The sequence below is a fragment of the Onychostoma macrolepis genome, chromosome 25 (assembly GCF_012432095.1).
Source record: "Onychostoma macrolepis isolate SWU-2019 chromosome 25, ASM1243209v1, whole genome shotgun sequence".
NCBI lineage: Eukaryota > Metazoa > Chordata > Actinopteri > Cypriniformes > Cyprinidae > Onychostoma > Onychostoma macrolepis.
The window spans coordinates 13,273,136-13,291,972 of record NC_081179.1 but is presented as its reverse complement, the minus strand read 5'-3'; the positions used below and the strand labels follow the sequence as shown (position 1 = coordinate 13,291,972).

Sequence of the window (18,837 nt, the reverse complement as noted above, 5' to 3'; positions counted from 1 at the left end):
ATTTGACATTAAGTATAAAAGCAGGGCTCTTTCTAGAGCTTCACAAAATCTTCACTGAAGTTCTGAAAGCAACGACCTGAAAACCAAGGTGAGTTTTTGACACATCGACCTGCTGAATAACCTTATAAAATATAATATAAAAAAGTTTTTTAAAGATAACATTGACAATCCACAGTGAGCAGTGCTTATGCATTTTCAGGTTCATCATGACAGTGCTGAGAAGTCTTCTGCTTCTTTTCATTATGTATTCCGTTGTGAATGCAGAAGGTAACCAAGACATTTATTTACTATTGTAAAAAAAACTAACAAAATTTTTTTTTATTCCAGATTAAAATCTTTAAGTTATTGTGTTTTGTGCCAAATCTTTGAGAAGCTTCATTACAAAGGGGTGAACGGGAAATGTGCAATATGATTGAACTGAATTTTGTCATGACTGATGAGGTTTCTTCAGTGTGTGAAGATTATATACTGTGTTTATTACAAGAACCCTAAAGTTTATGTATTGTTTAGATGAAAAGTGCCCCAATGGATGGACAAATTTTGGAGTCAAATGCTACAAGTACTTCCCTCATTCAGTTAACTGGATCACTGCAGAGGTAATGTGTTGTATAGCTGCAGGAAGGTTTTATTTATTTATTAATTTTAAGTTGCCTAAAACTTAATTTTCTGCAAATGGCAAATATGACAAAGTATTAAGCAAATTATCAACCAGACCTTTTTTAATGAATACATAAATAGATTGTGGATTGACAATGTAAAATCTGTCTCTTTTAGAGATTCTGTCAAACCTATGATGCAAATCTTGCATCTGTGCATAATAAACTGGAAAATGATCTTCTGCTGAGCCTGGTACCTTCTTCCACACGTTTTTGGACTGGTGCTCAGGATGGTGAACAAGTAAGTTTACTTACCTTTTTCGTACCTTTTTAAACCATGACTTAGAATGGCCGAAAGAGACTGATATAGTGTGACAGGTTTTTAGTCTTTAAACATAAGGCAAAGGATTGTTTGACTTCATAAAAGCTGAACTCTAATTACCTTCTTTTTGTAGTCTGAGTACTTTGTAATGACTCTCTTTACTCTTTAGGAAGGACAGTGGATTTGGAGTGATGGAAGTCCCTTTGACTACGCCAGCTGGTGCTCTGGAGAACCCAACAATGCAGGAAATAAAGAGAACTGCCTGGAGCTGGCCTATAGCTGTAAGAATTCAGTTTTATTAATAGTTTCAATAATTATTCACAGTCATATAATCAATCCTGTAATATCATATAATACAGTAACATAAAATGGCTTATTTGAATGTCACAGCATGCCTTAAGTTGAATGTACTATTTTATTTTAACTCTAACACGTAATGATAAGAATAACTTTAATTTATTAATAACATTTATTTTTTACGTTTATTTTTCCACTCTGCAGCTAACCGTTGCTGGAACGATCTGACATGTTCAGAACAAGTTGCCTTTGTCTGTGCTAAAAACCTGTGAGATCACATGCAGTCATCCTGCTCTACAGTTACATGATTGTACTACATACATTTACATTTTCTGATCTTATCCTTTTATAAAACATAAATCTGAACTTGAACTTGGATCTCTTATTCAAACTTGAATCTTTTCTCAATACCTTCCCTAAACACTCTAATCAATAAAAGCATTGATAAAGCATATCTTGTGTGTTGTGGAGTTTCATTAAAACAGTGTACGAAAATATAAGTGTGTGCAGCAAAAATTGAGAATATGTTTGTTAGAATGGCATTGAATGATGTCATCAGGCTTACTATACAAATATGCTGGCACCCCAGTGACTTGCTGATGAAAATACCTTATGAACAGTTGCAAAGTTTTAAAAAATATACAAATATACAAATAACTAAAGAAGACTTCAGCAGCCTTTTCTCCCACTCTGAAAAATAAAAAATATGTTTCTCACACAAGTGCTTTCATCTAAATATTTTTTTTCTATCTAGATGCAAAAAAGCAATTAGTATTTCACAATTTTAATGAAATTCTGATGCATAGATGCAACCCCAATTCCAGAGAAGTTGGGACATTTTGTAAAATGCAATAAAATCAAGAATCTGCAATTTGTTAATTCTCTTTAACAAAAAAAAAACATTTAAAACTTTACAGACCTGTCGTACACGCGTTCATGAGAGAGTGGCGTTCCAGTAGATGATGTAGGACGTAGGTTATGAATTGTGTGCCAACATATTTTGCATATTTGAAACACTGAAACTGACTTTAAATGTTGACATTACCAAATAATATTATCTCCATTTATCAGTGACTTTCATGGATGACTATTAGCATTTAAAAACAAAAAAAACAAAAACCTTTGTTGGTCTTTCTGGTTTTCATTTCAACTCATTTTCTAAGATCTGTTCGCTTGTATTGAACATAGCACAGACCATAGATAATATCTTTTTATACTTGCCCTATTATATTTCACGATTGTTATGTATCAGGTTCCTTGTTCATGAGTATAATATATATACACGCAAAATATTTATATTTTATTCATTTTATTTTATTTATTTTTTACAGTGGAATATTTATATGAAAATTACATTACTGTTTACAGTTATGGAAAGCAAAATAAATTTGAAATTTCATCCTTTATAAGACTAAACTAACTTAAAATACAGTTTGTTTTTAAACCATATGAGCTTTACATATCAGTTTACCAAATTTGTGATATCCTCTGCTCTAACCATCCTTCCAATGTCATTCCCATACATCCTTTACTACCATCTTTAAAACGGAAGTTTTAATCAAATAGTTTATAAAATTGAAATCCTGACGTAACATTTTAATTGCTCATAGCATTTGAACCAAATGGCATATTTTGCACAACTCCTCCTAAAGCATTCATTGATACTTCACCAAATCTTTAGATGATGCTGAAAGAAATTGTCAAAAGCTTTTGGATTGAGCAAATCACTGTAAAGGACACAATACGGGTATTTTTGGTTATGAATTGCCTGCTGAATTGCTGTTTTTATATGTTGACATTAACAAATAATAATATCTCCATTATCAGTGAGTAAAATGGATGACTATTAGCATAAAAAAAGCTTTGATGGTCTTGCTGGTTTTTCCGTGAATTCAGATCTGTTCCTTTGTATTGAACAAACAGACCACATCTTCAAACAGAGAGTTGTTTTCAGGTAATATCGTCTCACACTATCTATCAAAATTCCAGTTTATGTTTATAACATATAGGCAAATTTAATTTATTACTGTGGAATACTATATGGGAATGTAATTTATTATTGTTTACACTTGCAGGAGGCAAAATTTGGCAATTTTGAAACATCAACCATAATACAATGAAACTGTATGAGCTTTACATCTTAACTGAAATTTTTTTTTGCTATTTTTGCACGAACCATCAATGTTGTTCCCCTTCTCCACTGCAACATTTAATAACAGAGGTTTTTAATCAAGTAGTTTGTATAATTCTGGGATCTGGGTTGAAATCCCAATGTAACAATTATAATTAGCTGACTTAACCTTAAAGGGATAGTTGACCCAAAAAAATGAAAACTCAGGCATTATTTACTCACTCTGGTGTTGTTCAAAGATTGTATGATTTTTTTTTTTTTTGGAGTTAACTATCCCTTTAACTTATAAACATGCCAACAGAAGTACAATAGTAACAGAAATAATGTTAATACTTGTACACATTTTTAACCTATATTTTATTTTCGAATCATACTGTATATTTGTATATAACATTTTAATTTAGCTTAATACTGTATATTTCAATGCTGGAATGTAAATATAAACACCCAAGTATTTTAAAATCCTCCATTTAACAATCTCTTGATGATAATCACATTAAAGTAAAGGGAACGAGAATATTTAAAACCACACCTTATACACATAGATCTGGGTACATGCGTTTTAACATAATCATCATTTTAAATGCCAAGTAAACTCTATTATATGCAGAAAGAAGATGTGTAATTTTCAGCATTAAGTACCTCTCAGTCACAGACAGCTACCGTATGTAAATGGGTGCCTCCAGAATACATATTTAATAAAACTTGTTGTTCACAAGCTCATCTTACCCAATGATCCAGAATTTGAATTTACACAGTCCTCCATAGATCCAAGATAACAGAGCATCGATAGGTGTTTGTCGACAATTTTACTTGAACGATCACATTTCAATGATAGAACAAACATTATTATAAGAGAATCACATCCTGTATCATCCTCGTGACTTAAACACACTTGATGCTAAATACACTTGATGTTAAGTAAAGTAAACCCAGGGCTCTTTCTACAACTTCACAAAATCTTCATTGAAATTCTGAAGGCAACGATCTGAAAAGCAAGCTGAGTTTTTGGCACATTGAGGCGCTGAAAAAAACATTGTACTTAAAATATCTTTGTGCTTTTTTATGATAACATTGACAATCCACAGTGAGCAGTGCTTATTAATTTTCAGGTTCATCATGGCAGTGCTGAGAAGTCTTCTGCTTCTTTTCATTATGCATTCCTTTGTGAACGCAGATGGTAAACAAGACATTTTTTTACCATTGTAAAAAAAACCCCAAAAAACGGTGGAGGGCTTTGCCCAACAGTTCTCCGCCACACAGAAGCAGACGGCGTTTCTTCATCCTGCGCCGCGGTTCGTTGCTGTCTCCACCTCACCGCCGGCTGCAGTCCCTCTGTCTGCTCGTTGCCGAGGGCGCCTCCTGCTACCTCCTGCTACCTCCACCTCCGCTCCAGCTCGGCCTCAGCAGCAGTTTTCACAATGGCCGCAGCATGGAGCTGGCCACAGGAAAGCGGCGCAGCCCATCTCCGTCCTTGGATCCTGCTCTTCTGGACATGGTCACCGCACCACTCCTTCCCCCGGAGGAGAGCTGGGTGGAGAATCTTTTTTTTCCTTTTTGTTTTGTTCCGCCACTGGCTCCTCAAAAAAAGAGCAGTTTCCTTTCTCTCCGGGTCCCAAGAGGGCGAGGATGGCAGTGCACGAGACACAGTCTCCACACTCCCGTCCCCCTCTCCTTTCGCCACTGGGCAGCAGGGTCCGGTTCGAGGACACGATGCCTCCTCACGCCCCCCTGCCCAGCCGTGGTGCCAGGTAAGTGTCGCACCACGCACTCAGACCCCACTCTGGGACACACTGCCTTCCGGGTCGGGTCCCTGTTTTCCACTTCGCTGCCCCACTGCAGGTACGTCGGTGGTTCCCCAGTCCCGCTTGTTCGGTCCCGCTTTTCGGCCTCTTCGCCTCTCAATAGAATGTGCTCAGTAGATGCTGAACTGCCTGGAGTCTTTCCAGTGCAAGAGGGCGGTTCCACTGAAACAGTTACAGAGGCTCCTGGGGCATATGGCATCTGCAGACGCTGTCACGCCGCTCGGATTGCATCATATGAGACCGCTTCAGCGTTGGCTTCACGACTGTGTCCCGAGGCGGGCATGGCGACGCGTGGCATGTACCGGGTCTCAGTCACCCCGTCCTGCCGTCAGAAACTTCAGCCCGTGGTCGGATCTTGCTTTTCTTCGGTGGGAGTTCCCTAGTGCAAGTGTCCAGGCATGTTGTTTTATCAACAGATGCCTCTGCCATGGGCTGGGGAGCCATGTGCAACAGGCGTGCAGCTGCGGGGCTCTGGACAGGGCCCCAACTGCAGTGGCATATCAACTGCCTCGAGTTGCTAGCAGTATGGCTTGATCTGCGCCACTTCAAATTGCTGCTACATGACAAGCACGTACTGGTCCGTACGGACAACACTGCGACCGTTGCGTACATCAACCACCAAGGCGGTCTATGCTCCCGTCGCATGTCGCAACTCGCCCGCCATCTCTTCCTTTGGAGTCAGAAGCATCTGAGGTCTCTTCGCACCGTTCATGTCACAGGCAAGCTCAATCGCAGCCGACGAGCTCTCACGCCAGCCCGCCTTCCGGGAGAATGGCGACCCCACCCGAGACAGTACAGCTGATTTGGAGACACTTCGGGGACGCCCAGGTAGACCTGTTTGCCTCCCCGGACACGTCCCACTGCCAGCTGTTTTACTCCCTGTCCAAGGGACAAAGTGTATGTTGCCTATGTTGGAAAAAGTGTAGTGTAAGTGTAAACTTTATTTTCAAGTGAAAGAAAATTCACCGAGCCTGTAATAAACTTTAAAACAATCTTTAAATAATAAAACATTAAAGACACACTTTAATGTATTATCTGCTGAAAGCATCGAGGTGAGTTGACTTTATTCACAACATAGTCTCTACATAATAACAGTGTCATGAATCTGGTCTGCACTTCCGTTCATTCACCACCAGAGGTCACTCGCTCATCACATTGACTCACACCATACATAACGCTGGACTCCATTTCCCATCATTCATTGCACTGATTGCACACACGGCTGATTGCACTAATCACACGCACACCTGATCCCACGCACACACTGATCACACACCTTATTTAAACCCTGAACTTTGTTTCCCTCTTGGCCGAGTATTGTTTGTGTTTACCGCTCCCCTAGCCGTAGCAACCCTACAGAGCCCCTGTTAGTTTTCCCCTGTCTGTTTTGGATTGTGTTTTCCCGTGTTTGTTCTAGCCCGTGTTCCCTGGATTAACCCTTGCCTTGCCGTTTGGACACTGTTTGCACCCCTATTGGATTCTAGCCCGTGTTCCCTGGATTATCTCTCTGCCTTGCCCACTGGATACTGATCGTCAACCTTCGCTTGCCCTAGGATTACTCTTTGTCTTGTCCCTGCCATACCTGTTTGCCATTGCTCGACCCTGCCTGTATTTATGACCATGCCTATAAATAAGAGCTTGCACTTGGATCCGCACGTCTCACGTTTCGTCAGCCCCGTTACAAACAGAGATATATATAAATATAAATATAAAGAGTTCTAATAGAATAATCCATAACATCTGCAATAAACAAGGTGCAGACCGTGCATGGCAGACACTGGTTATAAGACTGCACTTAATGAAACTTTGTTGCAAGATGGGTGTGGGAATGATGGTGGGCTATAGGTAGATTTGTGCATCTTAGGATGAACCATTTCCTAGTGTGTCTGGTGGAGAAAAGAAATGGAAAAAGATGTTAGAGCATTTTATAAGGAAACAATGTACAAGTTACTGAAGGTGTAAACAATACAATATTGGGCAGTGAACACCATGTACAATGCAGCAGCATGCACACAATACTGTCAACAAGCTCTGCACTAGATACTACACTAAGCTGTGCCACTGAAATTAGAATTGTGAACATGATGAAAATTGCTCATTTAACAGTATTGCTGTGAAAGCTGACAGTAATGAATAAAACTGAACAACATTCCAACTACCATACATTAAACAGCACAGAGCAACTAACCCAAACCTGCTCTGTGTATGCGTGCAAACTGATCTAAGACAAGCAGAAATTGTTTGTAGAAGGGTAGGGTTAAAATATAAACATCACATTCTAAAACAAAAAACTCTTTGCCCGCCATTTTAAAACACAAAACATATTTAAGATGCTAAAATCAAAACACAGACTGGTTAACTGGTATGGGGAACATGCATTCATGTGTGTATACACGTATATTCTGAATATAGTAAATTAACATAGCTGCTAAGCAATTGTTTTACATGTAAAAACTGTAGTAATTACTTGTATACCCCCTTTACAGTTACTGCTCTCATAAATACAACATGTAGAATATTAAACCTACATTTAAAATAAATATTTTAGCAAAATGTAAATTTTAGTCAGAATTATTGCGGTCCTATTCTCTTCAATTATTTCCAAAATTAGACAAAGACACAACCATCAAATGTAAGTTATGCACTGGAGAAACATGACTCAAGTCCACACGCATCTGTCGAAGCATCTGACAATATTTGTTTATTGAAACACTTTCTCTGCTCCTTTCATGTTTTGTGCTCTGTGTTTGACTCAAATAATCCTATCTACTCCAGTTATTAAAGATGCTGCTGGTTCAGATTTAACAGATGAAGTCATGCCTTGACTGGACTCTTGTTGTGCCAATTGTGATACGATTTTTAGTAGTATGGCTGTCGTCACCTTTGATAATACTTTACTCACAGTTGCTATAATTATAGAGGTAATAATCACAAATAGAATACTGCTTGACTTCAGTTACTTGTGCATACAGACAGCATCCGAAACAGTATTGTAAGCAGTGGTGTGTAGAGAACATTGAGACTCACATCTGTAAGTAAATGCAGTTGTTACTCCCAAACAGTGACAGTGTGAACATAGCCTACCTGAGTCATAACAGTTTGTCCTTTTGTTTTTCTTTACTTTTATTTTATTTTTTATAATTAATTGGGTTAAACTGTCTTCTGCTTTTCAACTCCGGACAAACTTTATTTTATAATTTAGAATTATAAAATAAATTGATAGAAAAGTGTCATTTTATCCAATTAATCTAAAACATATTTGATTATTAAAATAAATCAATGGTTGCAGCCAAAAAAAAAAAAAAAAAAAATCACCACTGAAATATTGTCATGGTGCACACAGCAGGGAGGAACGAGGAGACGGGGATAACTCAAAATACAGTCTTTAATAAATTCAAACAAGGCAAGGCAAGACAAGGCAAGGTTGAGACAGACAGGAACACGGGGGAATAACGAGTAGACCAGACGAAAACTAACGAAACAGGCAGGAACTAAATACACATGACAAATACTGATAAAAACTAAACAGCTGGACAAGACGTAACTAATGATCACACTTAACAAGGACAGGAACATGACCAAATAATGACACAAGAGGCGGGAACACAAGACATACACGACAGAGGACTGACAAATATAGACAACAGTGCGGTAAACAACTGTTTACATGTAGGAAGAGGTTTGGCGGTGGAAAATGGGAGAAAGGTCCTTAGCGCGATAACGGATCTGATTTTGAATGTATAACTAACTGTAAGTGACCGTAATGCCTAAATATAAGTTTGATGGTAAAGAGTGGAGAGTGTTTTAACTCTCCGTGAATGTTGAGGGAGATGACACGAAGGCTATATCACTGCAACTCCAAAATCAGAGCACAGTTAAATTATTTAATCAAAATCTATTTATATCTATAAGATCCTGTCTTTTATCTTTTAAACCAGTGGTTCTCAAGCTTTTTTGGTCGCGCCTCCCTTTAGACCTATAAAAAAAAAATACAGGCATTTTCTCCTCACCAACGACATTAAAAACCCTGTCTACAATAGACGCGAGCATTGCGCTGCGCCGCGACAAAATAACCCATTATAATCAGTGACGCTGTCTACACTGGATGTGGCGCGGCAGTGACCGAGAACTGTTGATGAACCACAAAATCAGCTGTTACCGCGACTTGATTCAAACCACAGAAAAACCTATTCGTCAGAAGTAAGGTAGTACTTTATCCATGGGCGTCGCTAGGCCATTTTTAGGGGGGCTTTAGCACCCCTAAATTTCTGCTCAGCCCCCCTAAAAATCTTGCGATTCTTTCCCTTTAAATTTCAAATGAAAACGGCAGCAGACTTCGGCTCCTCCGCATCTTTCTGCGCGTTCTTCAATCCACAGACTGCGGTGGCGCAGAGGAGAGGACAAGGTGTATTTATCGATAGATTGTTATAATATCTACATCTATGCAGTTCTTTGTCATGAATACAGTTTACAAAAAGTCATGGGAGAGCAATCCGTTTCCAATCTACTGTAAAGTTTTCGCTGCATTCACCACCCATCACACCACAGCTGTTTCCTTAAGCGAAAGCCCTTAACACATATGAACGCTTTATAAAACGATCACGTTATTGTTATTTTCATAATATTACAGTGCATGTGGCATTAACTACCATAAAGTTATGCATAGAAATGATTAAAGACAGTGACCGACAGCACTCAGTCAGTGCACTCATTTGAATTGCATATCAGAGTGATTGACAGAGATTGAAACATTTTGTGTTTTGTATTAATTTAAAAAAAAAAAATGTTTGAATTGAATTTATGTAGAACGGTTCTACAATTTTTTGCACAAATTTTCAATCAATTCTTTTGTAAATATTTTTTTTATTATTATACCCTCATTGGGGGCTCAGCCCCCCTAAAATGAAAATCCTAGAATCGTCCCTGACTTTATCTGTTTAATTTACTTTATAAAATCATATATATATATGTATATATATATATATATCAGGCCCGGATTAACACAGTGTAGTGCACATTTGAAGTGATAACTCAGCAATGAACAAAAGTATTTTGAGCAGTGAGTGGATTCTGATTAACATTGCATTCAAGGAATCAACATATGTCTGCGATACATTAGGCCTACTCACCGCTGCACAAACACGCAAGTAGAAATCTTTGAAGCTCTTCTCAGCGCAAACACAAATAGCCTATGCTGATCGGGTTAGTCGCACAGGTGCTCCTAAATATGTTTTGATAGTCGCACACAGTAGCTACTTTTCAGTCGCCCTGTATAGCCCTGGCTATGTGTCGTGATATTTTCTTCTTTTTTTAAATTTACGTTTCGCACAGCCGTCAAGTCGATGCTGCCTATCCATTTGTGAATAAATATGCTCGACTCTGACTGGGGGGAGGGGGCAAATACACTGGGACCTGACCCAATCGCAATTCTTTATATGCGTGCATATATTTGATATTCTCTCTGTATATTGTATCATTAACTGTTCATTTTCTATGCATCTGTATCTCTTCCAGCAAAATAATATATACAAAACATGAAAAAATATTTTAAAGGTCTTGTCATTATCGTAATCACTTGGTGCCCCCTATTGGCTGGTGCCCCAGGGCACTCACCCAATCCGTCTATGGATAATCCGGCCCTGATATATATATATATATATATATATATATATATTTGGCTGACCACCACACATATTAATGACAATGAATCAGGCTACGTACCTCAGTTTTCCCGCGGCGATGTTGGAGACTTCGCACACTGCCACGATGGATTAGAAGTGGCATTGTAATGCATTATAAATGTACCAAATCCTTGTTATTGTACTAAATAACGAGTGTAAGATTGTACCTTTTACATCCTAGTCTACATTTTAATATTAGAAACAGTTAGTATTAGATGCCAGATATTAGCCTATTTATTAAGACTCTGGATAATTGATTTTTAGAATAGAGATCACGGTTCTCCCAAGATTCAGAAGAAAAACATTAGACAAATACAAAATAATACGTAGGCTAATTCACTTAGGTTTCTCACAAAATGTTTTATTTAAATGAGTGTAAAATTTTATAAATGAGCCAATTAAAATAAAAATATGTAAAATATTATTTGAAATATATGAACTTGTTTCATTTTTGAACGAATCTCTTGATTGAATGTATTAGACATTTTACATTACATTTTAACAGTAACTGTTCGCTACCTTCTGGCATAACCTAACTGTAGCAGAGGTACACTACAATTCTGTATTACACTGATTGAGGCGGCCAAATATGGACTGGATTCCGGTAAGAGAATCAACGATTGGAGAAGAGATTATTCACAAAGATGCCTTTATTGAACAGGGTGTGAGTTGTCATCTGCACCAGTTATGCTTTGGTTATGACATCTGTATTAATGGTCTAAAGGAACAATAAAGAAATATAATTACAATCATATTCTGAGAACCATTTATACACTGGCATGATAATCGAACATATGCAAATAAACAATGATTAGACACTGCAAATAGGCATGGTATAGTTGTGCAATGATGCGTTATTAATGTAAACACTCTTGTGAAGAAGTATAATAATACTGCCGATGCTAATACTGATTAGCGCGGTTTTCTCGCGGCAAATTACGGCCGCTACGGCGCTCAAACTCGCCGATGGTAACCGCAGAACGATCGCGGGACATCAATAACATACATTCGAAAACATACATATGCAAATGTACTTACATTAAGGCATAAACGCATTATACAAAGCATATAACAAGCGTGCAGAAATGAGTATCCACCAAACTGTCTTCCTGCGTGTCACACTATAAATCAGTCCGTGTGGTCAACAACTTTGGTTCCTAGGACAGGCTTTCGTACACAGCCGCCCCCAATTATCTGACAGGGTAATTGTAAACACCAAGAAAGTCTGTCTACAGTGTCTAAGGCTCTTCCTCAAAGTGAGGAAGTGGAATCAACCTAACAACTGGTCGAGTGTAGGATTTCTCATTAACTCCGACACGGGCAGTGCGAATTTTCCCATCAGGTCCAGCCAACGTCTCAGTCACTGTGCCCACAGGCCAGAGGGCACGAGGAAGTTGGGGATCAACAATGAGAACCACTTGGCCCACAGTCAGCTCTTTCCCATCCTTCCTCCACTTATGTCGATCCTGCAAACTTGGGAGGTAATCTCGGATGAAGGCAGTCCAGAAATGATCTGCCAACACCTGGCTGTGTCTCCATCTGCGTCTTCCGAGCAGGTTGGTAGAGTCGAATAAGACTTGAGGTAGGGAGGCATCACGACGGCCCATAAGCAGTAGGTTCGGAGTCACTGGGTCCACATCTGCAACATCGGAAGATACGTAGCCGAGAGGCTTGGCATTTAGAATGCCCTCCACCTCCACTAACAACGTCTGCAGCACTGGCTCTGGCACCGTTTGCTCTCGCAGAATGACACGTAGTGCAGTCTTTACAGATTTGACTTCACGCTCCCAGGTTCCACCGAAATGAGGAGCATTAGGTGGAATGTAGCGGAATCTGATCTTCTGTGGAGCAAGCAGTTCTTGAAGCTTAGGTGCCATGACAGCAAAGGTGTCACGTAGTTCTCGATCTCCTCCTACGAAGTTGGTACCGTTGTCGCAGAGCAATTCCATGGGCTTACCCCGTCGTGCTATAAAGCGACGCAGAGAGAGCAGGAATGCATCAGCATCAAGGTGTTCCAACAGATCAAGGTGCACACATCGGGTTGTCATGCACTTATAGAGGACGCCCCATCTCTTTTCATGGCGACGACCAACTTTTACTGAAAAGGGGCCGAAACAATCTACCCCCGTGGAATAGAACGGCGGTTGGTGAAGTTGCAGCCTGCAGGATGGCAGATCGGCCATTTGGGGGACTTCAGGCTTGGCTCGCCAGAACTGACAATCTTGGCATTTGCGCTGATGCTTACGGACGGCTTCCCTGCCCCTAAGTATCCAATACTGACGACGCAATTCTGCTAGCACCCTTTCAGAACCCGGATGCAGAAGTCGGCGGTCCGTCTCTTTGATTAACAGCTTAGTTGTAGAATGGCCAGGATCCAACACAATCGGGTGAATGGCATCCAGGTCGAGGTCACTCGCTCTACGCAATCGTCCCCCTACTCTGATGAGACCTGTGTCCTTATCATACTCTGGTGCAAGGGATACCAAACGGCTGTTCGCTGGAATCGGCTGTCCAGTCTTCAAAACTTGGACTTCTAGTGGGAATGAGTCCTGTTGAGCTTGAGCCAGGATAAGTTTCTCTGCTCCGACATAGTCATCAGCTTGTGGAGAAGATTCATTGTCTGTAGCAGCCGCCCCGTGTAGGGACCTGACAGTGGCCTCAACTAGCTCTAGCCATGTGTGGAATTGATTGGGGTCCAGAAGTGAATGATTGGAGACTGTGACAGTGCCAATGAATGCAGTTTTTCTCAACTCGATGATCTCTGATTCTACCTCAATGACGGGTGTGGATGGCCACTGGTCAAAAGGTCGAAGGAGGAAGTCTGGTCCTGAATTCCACTGATGGGGACGTGCTAGCTGGGTCAGGGTCAGACCTCTTGTGATGTGGTCAGCAGGGTTGTGAGCTGAATTAATGTACCGCCATTCAGCCGTGTCTGTGAGGGTCTGGATTTCTGCTATACGTGTCCCTACAAATACCTTGTAACGACAGGACTCAGATGTCAGCCAGTTCAGTACGGTTGTTGAGTCGGACCAGAGGGTGACTGTATGGATGTTAAGAGACAACTCAGTCTGTATTACTTTGGCTAACTGAGCGCCGGTGAGGGCTGCACTCAGTTCCAAACGAGGCATGGATAGGCATTTCCTGGGAGCCACTCTGGATCTGGCCAAAACGAAGGCGACATGGACGTGGCCTTGATCATCTGTAGTGCGCAAATAGGCCACTGAGCCGTATGCTCTTTCTGATGCATCGCAAAAGATGTGGAGTTCTCGGATGGCACTAGGGTAATCAGCACAGGCTGGGGCATACGGTCGAGGAAATTGCAGCTGAAGGAGATTAGGAATCTCTCTTATCCATGTTAGCCACTTCTCTCTTAGCTGTAGAGGTGTTATCGGATCGTCCCAGCCCAAATTCTGCTTCCAGAGGTCTTGGATAAGAACCTTGGCCCGGGTCGTAAACGGGATGATATACCCCAGCGGGTCATACTGGCTGGCCACCGTCTTGTACACATTTCTCATGGTGGGCTCTAGGGGCTCGGTTGATCGCAAACTATAACCCAGGGTGTCACTGAGACAATCCCACCGTAGGCCTAGAGTGGGTTCTTGTAGGTCTGTACTGGCTTTGGTCAACCACAGTTCACTGTTAGCAGACCGGGCTTCTGCGGGAAGGTGTTCGATGACAGAGGGTACATTGCAGGCCCACTGTCTTATGTCGAAGCCTCCCTCAGATAGCAGTTGACGAAGTCCATCAACTACCTCCTTAGCTTCTTCAGAGTTCAAAGTGCTGTGCAGGCAGTTATCAACATAGAAGGAATTCTCAACTATGTTAACCAGACTGACCTGGTCGTTCTGGTGTTCTTGGGCACTTCGCTGGAGGGCGTAGATGGCGCAACATGGGCTGCATGTAGTTCCGAACGGAAGCACCTGCCATTCATATACCTCAGGCTCCTGGTCTCTGCACATGTTCCTCCAAAGGAACCGCAACACTGGCTTATCTTTGGGCAGCAAGCGTACCTGGTGGAACATACCCTTTATGTCCCCACTCACAGCTACAGTGTGTTGTCGGAACCTCAGAAGCACACCTAGCAATGATGGTCCCAGCATCGGACCAGGAAGTAGCTGACTGTTCAAGGACTGCCCTTGATATTGAAAGGAACAGTTGAAGACGATCCTGTCTTTGTCATTATGATGTACGATATGGTGAGGAATGAACCAGGACTCTGGAGTACTGTGTGCTTCTTTTGTGGTTATCTTGGCTACATATCCAGCAGATTCCAACTTACGGATTTCAGTGCAGTAGGCTTTGGCCAGTTCAGGATCTCGTGCCAGTCTGCGCTCGGTACCTCGAAGACTGGGAAGAACAGCCTCCTTGTCGGCACGGAATATGGTCATGGGCATGCGTCGGAGCAATGGTGTGGCATAACGTTGAATGCCATCTACGTTCACTCTGGTGGTGGCGTTCTGGAGCATGGCGAGAGCGTCTTTGTCTTGCTTGGACCTGGTGACCATTCTCTCATTGTATGGGAGGGTGTCGACCTGCCAGAGTCGTTCGACGTGTCGAATCAGATCATCATAGGGCGTAGCGGTGGTGATATGAAGGCACTGCTGATAACACCGTGAGGGCTGCTTGGGGCTCATGGGACCTTGAAGAGACCATCCCAGCTGTGTCCTGATGGCTATTGGACCTCCATCTGGGCCTCGGCATACAGGCTGTATTGGCGTTAAGAGGTGTGGCATGTCAGAACCAATGAGAAGTAGTGGTTTGACTCTGTCAACAGGGGGAAGAGGAAGATCTCTCAGATGACGATAAGCTCGTTGAAGCGCAGCCACTGGGTAGTTATGTTCTGCCAAACTCAAACCGGGAGCAGTAAAGGCATTAGGGATAGTGAACCTCTGCATGGGTTTAGTGACTGATGAGACCTCGAAGGAAACAGACGACCCTTCAAGTTCTGTGTGAGATTGTCGGACAGTCTGTAAATGAAGTAACTCTGGGGTACAGGTAATCTTGAGCTGCTGCACGACGGGGGAAAGCACGAGTGTTCTCTCTGACCCGTCGTCGAGAACGGCATGTGCCTCCATTGTGTGGGGTCCATTGTGGAGGAGGACCTTGACAACCTTCAGCATGACTCTGGGTGTACGGTTCGGTCTGTCCAAGAAAACCCGGGTAGATGGGAGGCTGACGGTGAGGACAGCACTGGTGGTGTCTTTGATGGAATCATGAAGAACTGTGAGATGTAGCTCTTTACAGATTCTACATGGACATTTGAGGTTGCAAGACTCTACAGCATGGAACCGTCCACATCTCCAGCAGCGTTTGCCATCTTTAATCCAAGCTACAATCTGGGAGGTAGTCAACTTCTTGAACGCCTCGCAAGAGTTGAGATAGTGATCCCTGTTGTCACAATGGGGACAGTATGGCTTGGGCTTGGAGCTGAACTTAGGGGCTGTCGACTCAGGAGCCTTAGCTACACTCTCACGTGTCAGGAGAACTGGCCTTGGCTGCTCTCTATGATAAGGTGCTCCTCTAGCTCTACCAGGGGCCTTCAGAGTTTCACTCTGGAACATAGCCGCGGCTCTGCTGGAGATACGTTTCGCTTGGGACTTGTTCTGGAGCCAGTCTGCGAAATCAGGGAGTGTGTAGGTCTTGTCGGTGCCTGTCTGGAGAATACCCCGGCTTAGGCAGTATTCAACAAAACTGTCGCGATAGGCTGGTGGCAGTTTACTCAAGAGACGGTCCACATGCGAGCCACACAAAAGCTCATAACCATTCTGGCCCTCAAGAGTTCTCAGCATACCCACTAAGGACTGTACTGACAATGCAAATGAGTCGAAGGTCACCCAACTTAAGAGGCGGGGTGTTTAGGATGGCACCCAACTCGGACTGAACGAGCTGTCTTGGCTGTCCATACTTGTCTTGAAGTGCTTGCAGAGCAGCAGTGTAAGGCTGGGAGTGATACATGAAGGCTTTAGCTAGCTGATGAGCACTGGAAAGTTTCAAATGGCTTAAGAGAACATGGTATTTATACTGTTCACTGATATGATTGTGATTACTCAACAAATTGTCCAATGCTAACTTAAACAAAGCAAAGTCACTCTCAGCACCACTTTCGAAAACTGGTAACGTAGGTCGTGGAATGCCATAGGCTGATGCAAACAGGAGCTCTTGACTCGGTTGAGGTGAGTAGGCAGTTGGGGGGAAAGGCACAGATGAAGCTGCTTGAATGTAACCAGGAGCTTGAAGTGTCGTCGCCGATGCTTGGTGGCTGGAGACAGGAAGCTGCCACGAACCTGGAAGGGTTGTCCCCGATGTTGTTGCTGGCTGCTGTAACCTGTAGCCAAGTGTAGGTTGTGTGGCGATAACACGCTGCTGTGTCACGCGTTGCATGATGGTGCTCATGGGGTACGCAGCGGAGGTCGGGATGGTGAACACCGCTGAAGGCTGAGGTGCTACGTTCGACGTTAATGACACAGAGTGTACTGGATCGGCAATGGGAGCAGAGGGTGCAATGTCAGGGACTGGCGATGAGAATGCTTGTGGCCCTGGATGGAGTGCAGCGGGCAAGGGTCTGCAGAGTAAGTAGCAGGTGAGGCCCACTGTGGCGGTCTAGGTGGCACTGCAGAAACATTAGGATCAGGCAGTTCTGTAGGACAGGGCAGCAGCGATGACGTCACAGCTGGCGACTGGAAGGGGGGCTGCTGAGGCTTGGAAGACATAAGCTGCGGTGAACAAGCCTGGCTGCGCTGTGCTGCAAGCTGTTGCGCGTTTGGCGAACCAGAGTCTGCAGGAACTGGAGTGGTCGCCCTAGAGTCTATAGAGAGCATGGAGGATACAAGCTTAGCCACTTCGAGTTCAGTCTCTGCTTGATGAAGCTTGCGCTGTCGTTCTAGTTGTTTCAACAGGGCCTCCTTTGCGGCAAGCGCCTCCTCTTGCGTGCGCTGGGCTTCTTTAGCTTGTGCCTGCAGTCTTTGGTGTTCCAGATCAATCAGCGAGTCCTCTTGCGTTTGCTGCCGTAGACTGTCATACTGTCTCTGTTTAATCTTCTCCTCCAACATAGCAGTCTGGACGCTAGAGAGATCTGGTGGGACATAGACGCCAGCGGAAGTAATGGAACGTCTACTCGTCCTGGAGTGAGAGCTGACACCACTGTGAGACGTTTTCCTCGAGCTGCTTCGGGGCTGACTAGGACAGTGAGAGGAAGCCTTTGGAGGAGGGTCTGCAGGTTGGTAGCCAACATCGTAATCATCCAGATGAGTAGGCAGGTTAGTCTTGCGTCGAGGTCTGGACGTAGTCTCAGATGCGTCACTTTGTGCTTTGTCCATATTGGTTCGATCTTGCTCTCAATCCGGCTCGAAGGACCACTTTGTAGCAGAGGTACACTACAATTCTGTATTACACTGATTGAGGCGGCCAAATATGGACTGGATTCCGGTAAGAGAATCAACGATTGGAGAAGAGATTATTCACAAAGATGCCTTTATTGAACAGGGTGTGAGTTGTCATCTGCACCAGTTATGCTTTGGTTATGACATCTGTATTAATGGTCTAAAGGAACAATAAAGAAATATAATTACAATCATATTCTGAGAACCATTTATACACTGGCATGATAATCGAACATATGCAAATAAACAATGATTAGACACTGCAAATAGGCATGGTATAGTTGTGCAATGATGCGTTATTAATGTAAACACTCTTGTGAAGAAGTATAATAATACTGCCGATGCTAATACTGATTAGCGCGGTTTTCTCGCGGCAAATTACGGCCGCTACGGCGCTCAAACTCGCCGATGGTAACCGCAGAACGATCGCGGGACATCAATAACATACATTCGAAAACATACATATGCAAATGTACTTACATTAAGGCATAAACGCATTATACAAAGAATATAACAAGCGTGCAGAAATGAGTATCCACCAAACTGTCTTCCTGCGTGTCACACTATAAATCAGTCCGTGTGGTCAACAACTTTGGTTCCTAGGACAGGCTTTCGTACACTAACAT

General features: G+C 42.6%; 2 protein-coding genes across 2 annotated transcripts; one reads left to right on the top strand and one right to left on the bottom strand.

Moving 5' to 3' along the window:
- On the top strand, positions 1 to 1,669 carry LOC131534423 (ladderlectin-like). Its single transcript, XM_058767282.1, has 6 exons — positions 1 to 88; positions 200 to 267; positions 511 to 596; positions 775 to 897; positions 1,088 to 1,199; positions 1,420 to 1,669. The coding sequence occupies exons 2-6, from the start codon at positions 207 to 209 to the stop codon at positions 1,485 to 1,487; spliced, it is 450 nt and encodes a 149-aa protein (XP_058623265.1). The 5' UTR covers positions 1 to 88; positions 200 to 206; the 3' UTR covers positions 1,488 to 1,669.
- Positions 1,670 to 11,413: 9,744 nt separating this feature from the next.
- LOC131534397 (uncharacterized) lies at positions 11,414 to 16,646 on the bottom strand. The gene is made up of 2 exons (XM_058767229.1): positions 11,871 to 16,646; positions 11,414 to 11,550 (listed from the first exon to the last, which is right to left on the bottom strand). Exon 1 carries the CDS (start codon positions 16,619 to 16,621, stop codon positions 12,071 to 12,073), a length of 4,551 nt encoding a protein of 1,516 aa, XP_058623212.1. The 5' UTR covers positions 16,622 to 16,646; the 3' UTR covers positions 11,414 to 11,550; positions 11,871 to 12,070.
- Between the last annotated feature and the right edge of the window lie 2,191 nt (positions 16,647 to 18,837).

Coding starts and splice junctions, on each gene's coding strand:
- LOC131534397 (XM_058767229.1), bottom strand. CDS start 16,621: ATGCTGAGAACTCTTGAGGGCCAGAATGGTTATGAGCTTTTGTGTGGC.
- LOC131534423 (XM_058767282.1), top strand. CDS start 207: ATGACAGTGCTGAGAAGTCTTCTGCTTCTTTTCATTATGTATTCCGTT. Junction 597..774: donor TTAACTGGATCACTGCAGAG/GTAATGTGTTGT, acceptor TGTCTCTTTTAG/AGATTCTGTCAAACCTATGA. Junction 898..1,087: donor GTGCTCAGGATGGTGAACAA/GTAAGTTTACTT, acceptor TTTACTCTTTAG/GAAGGACAGTGGATTTGGAG.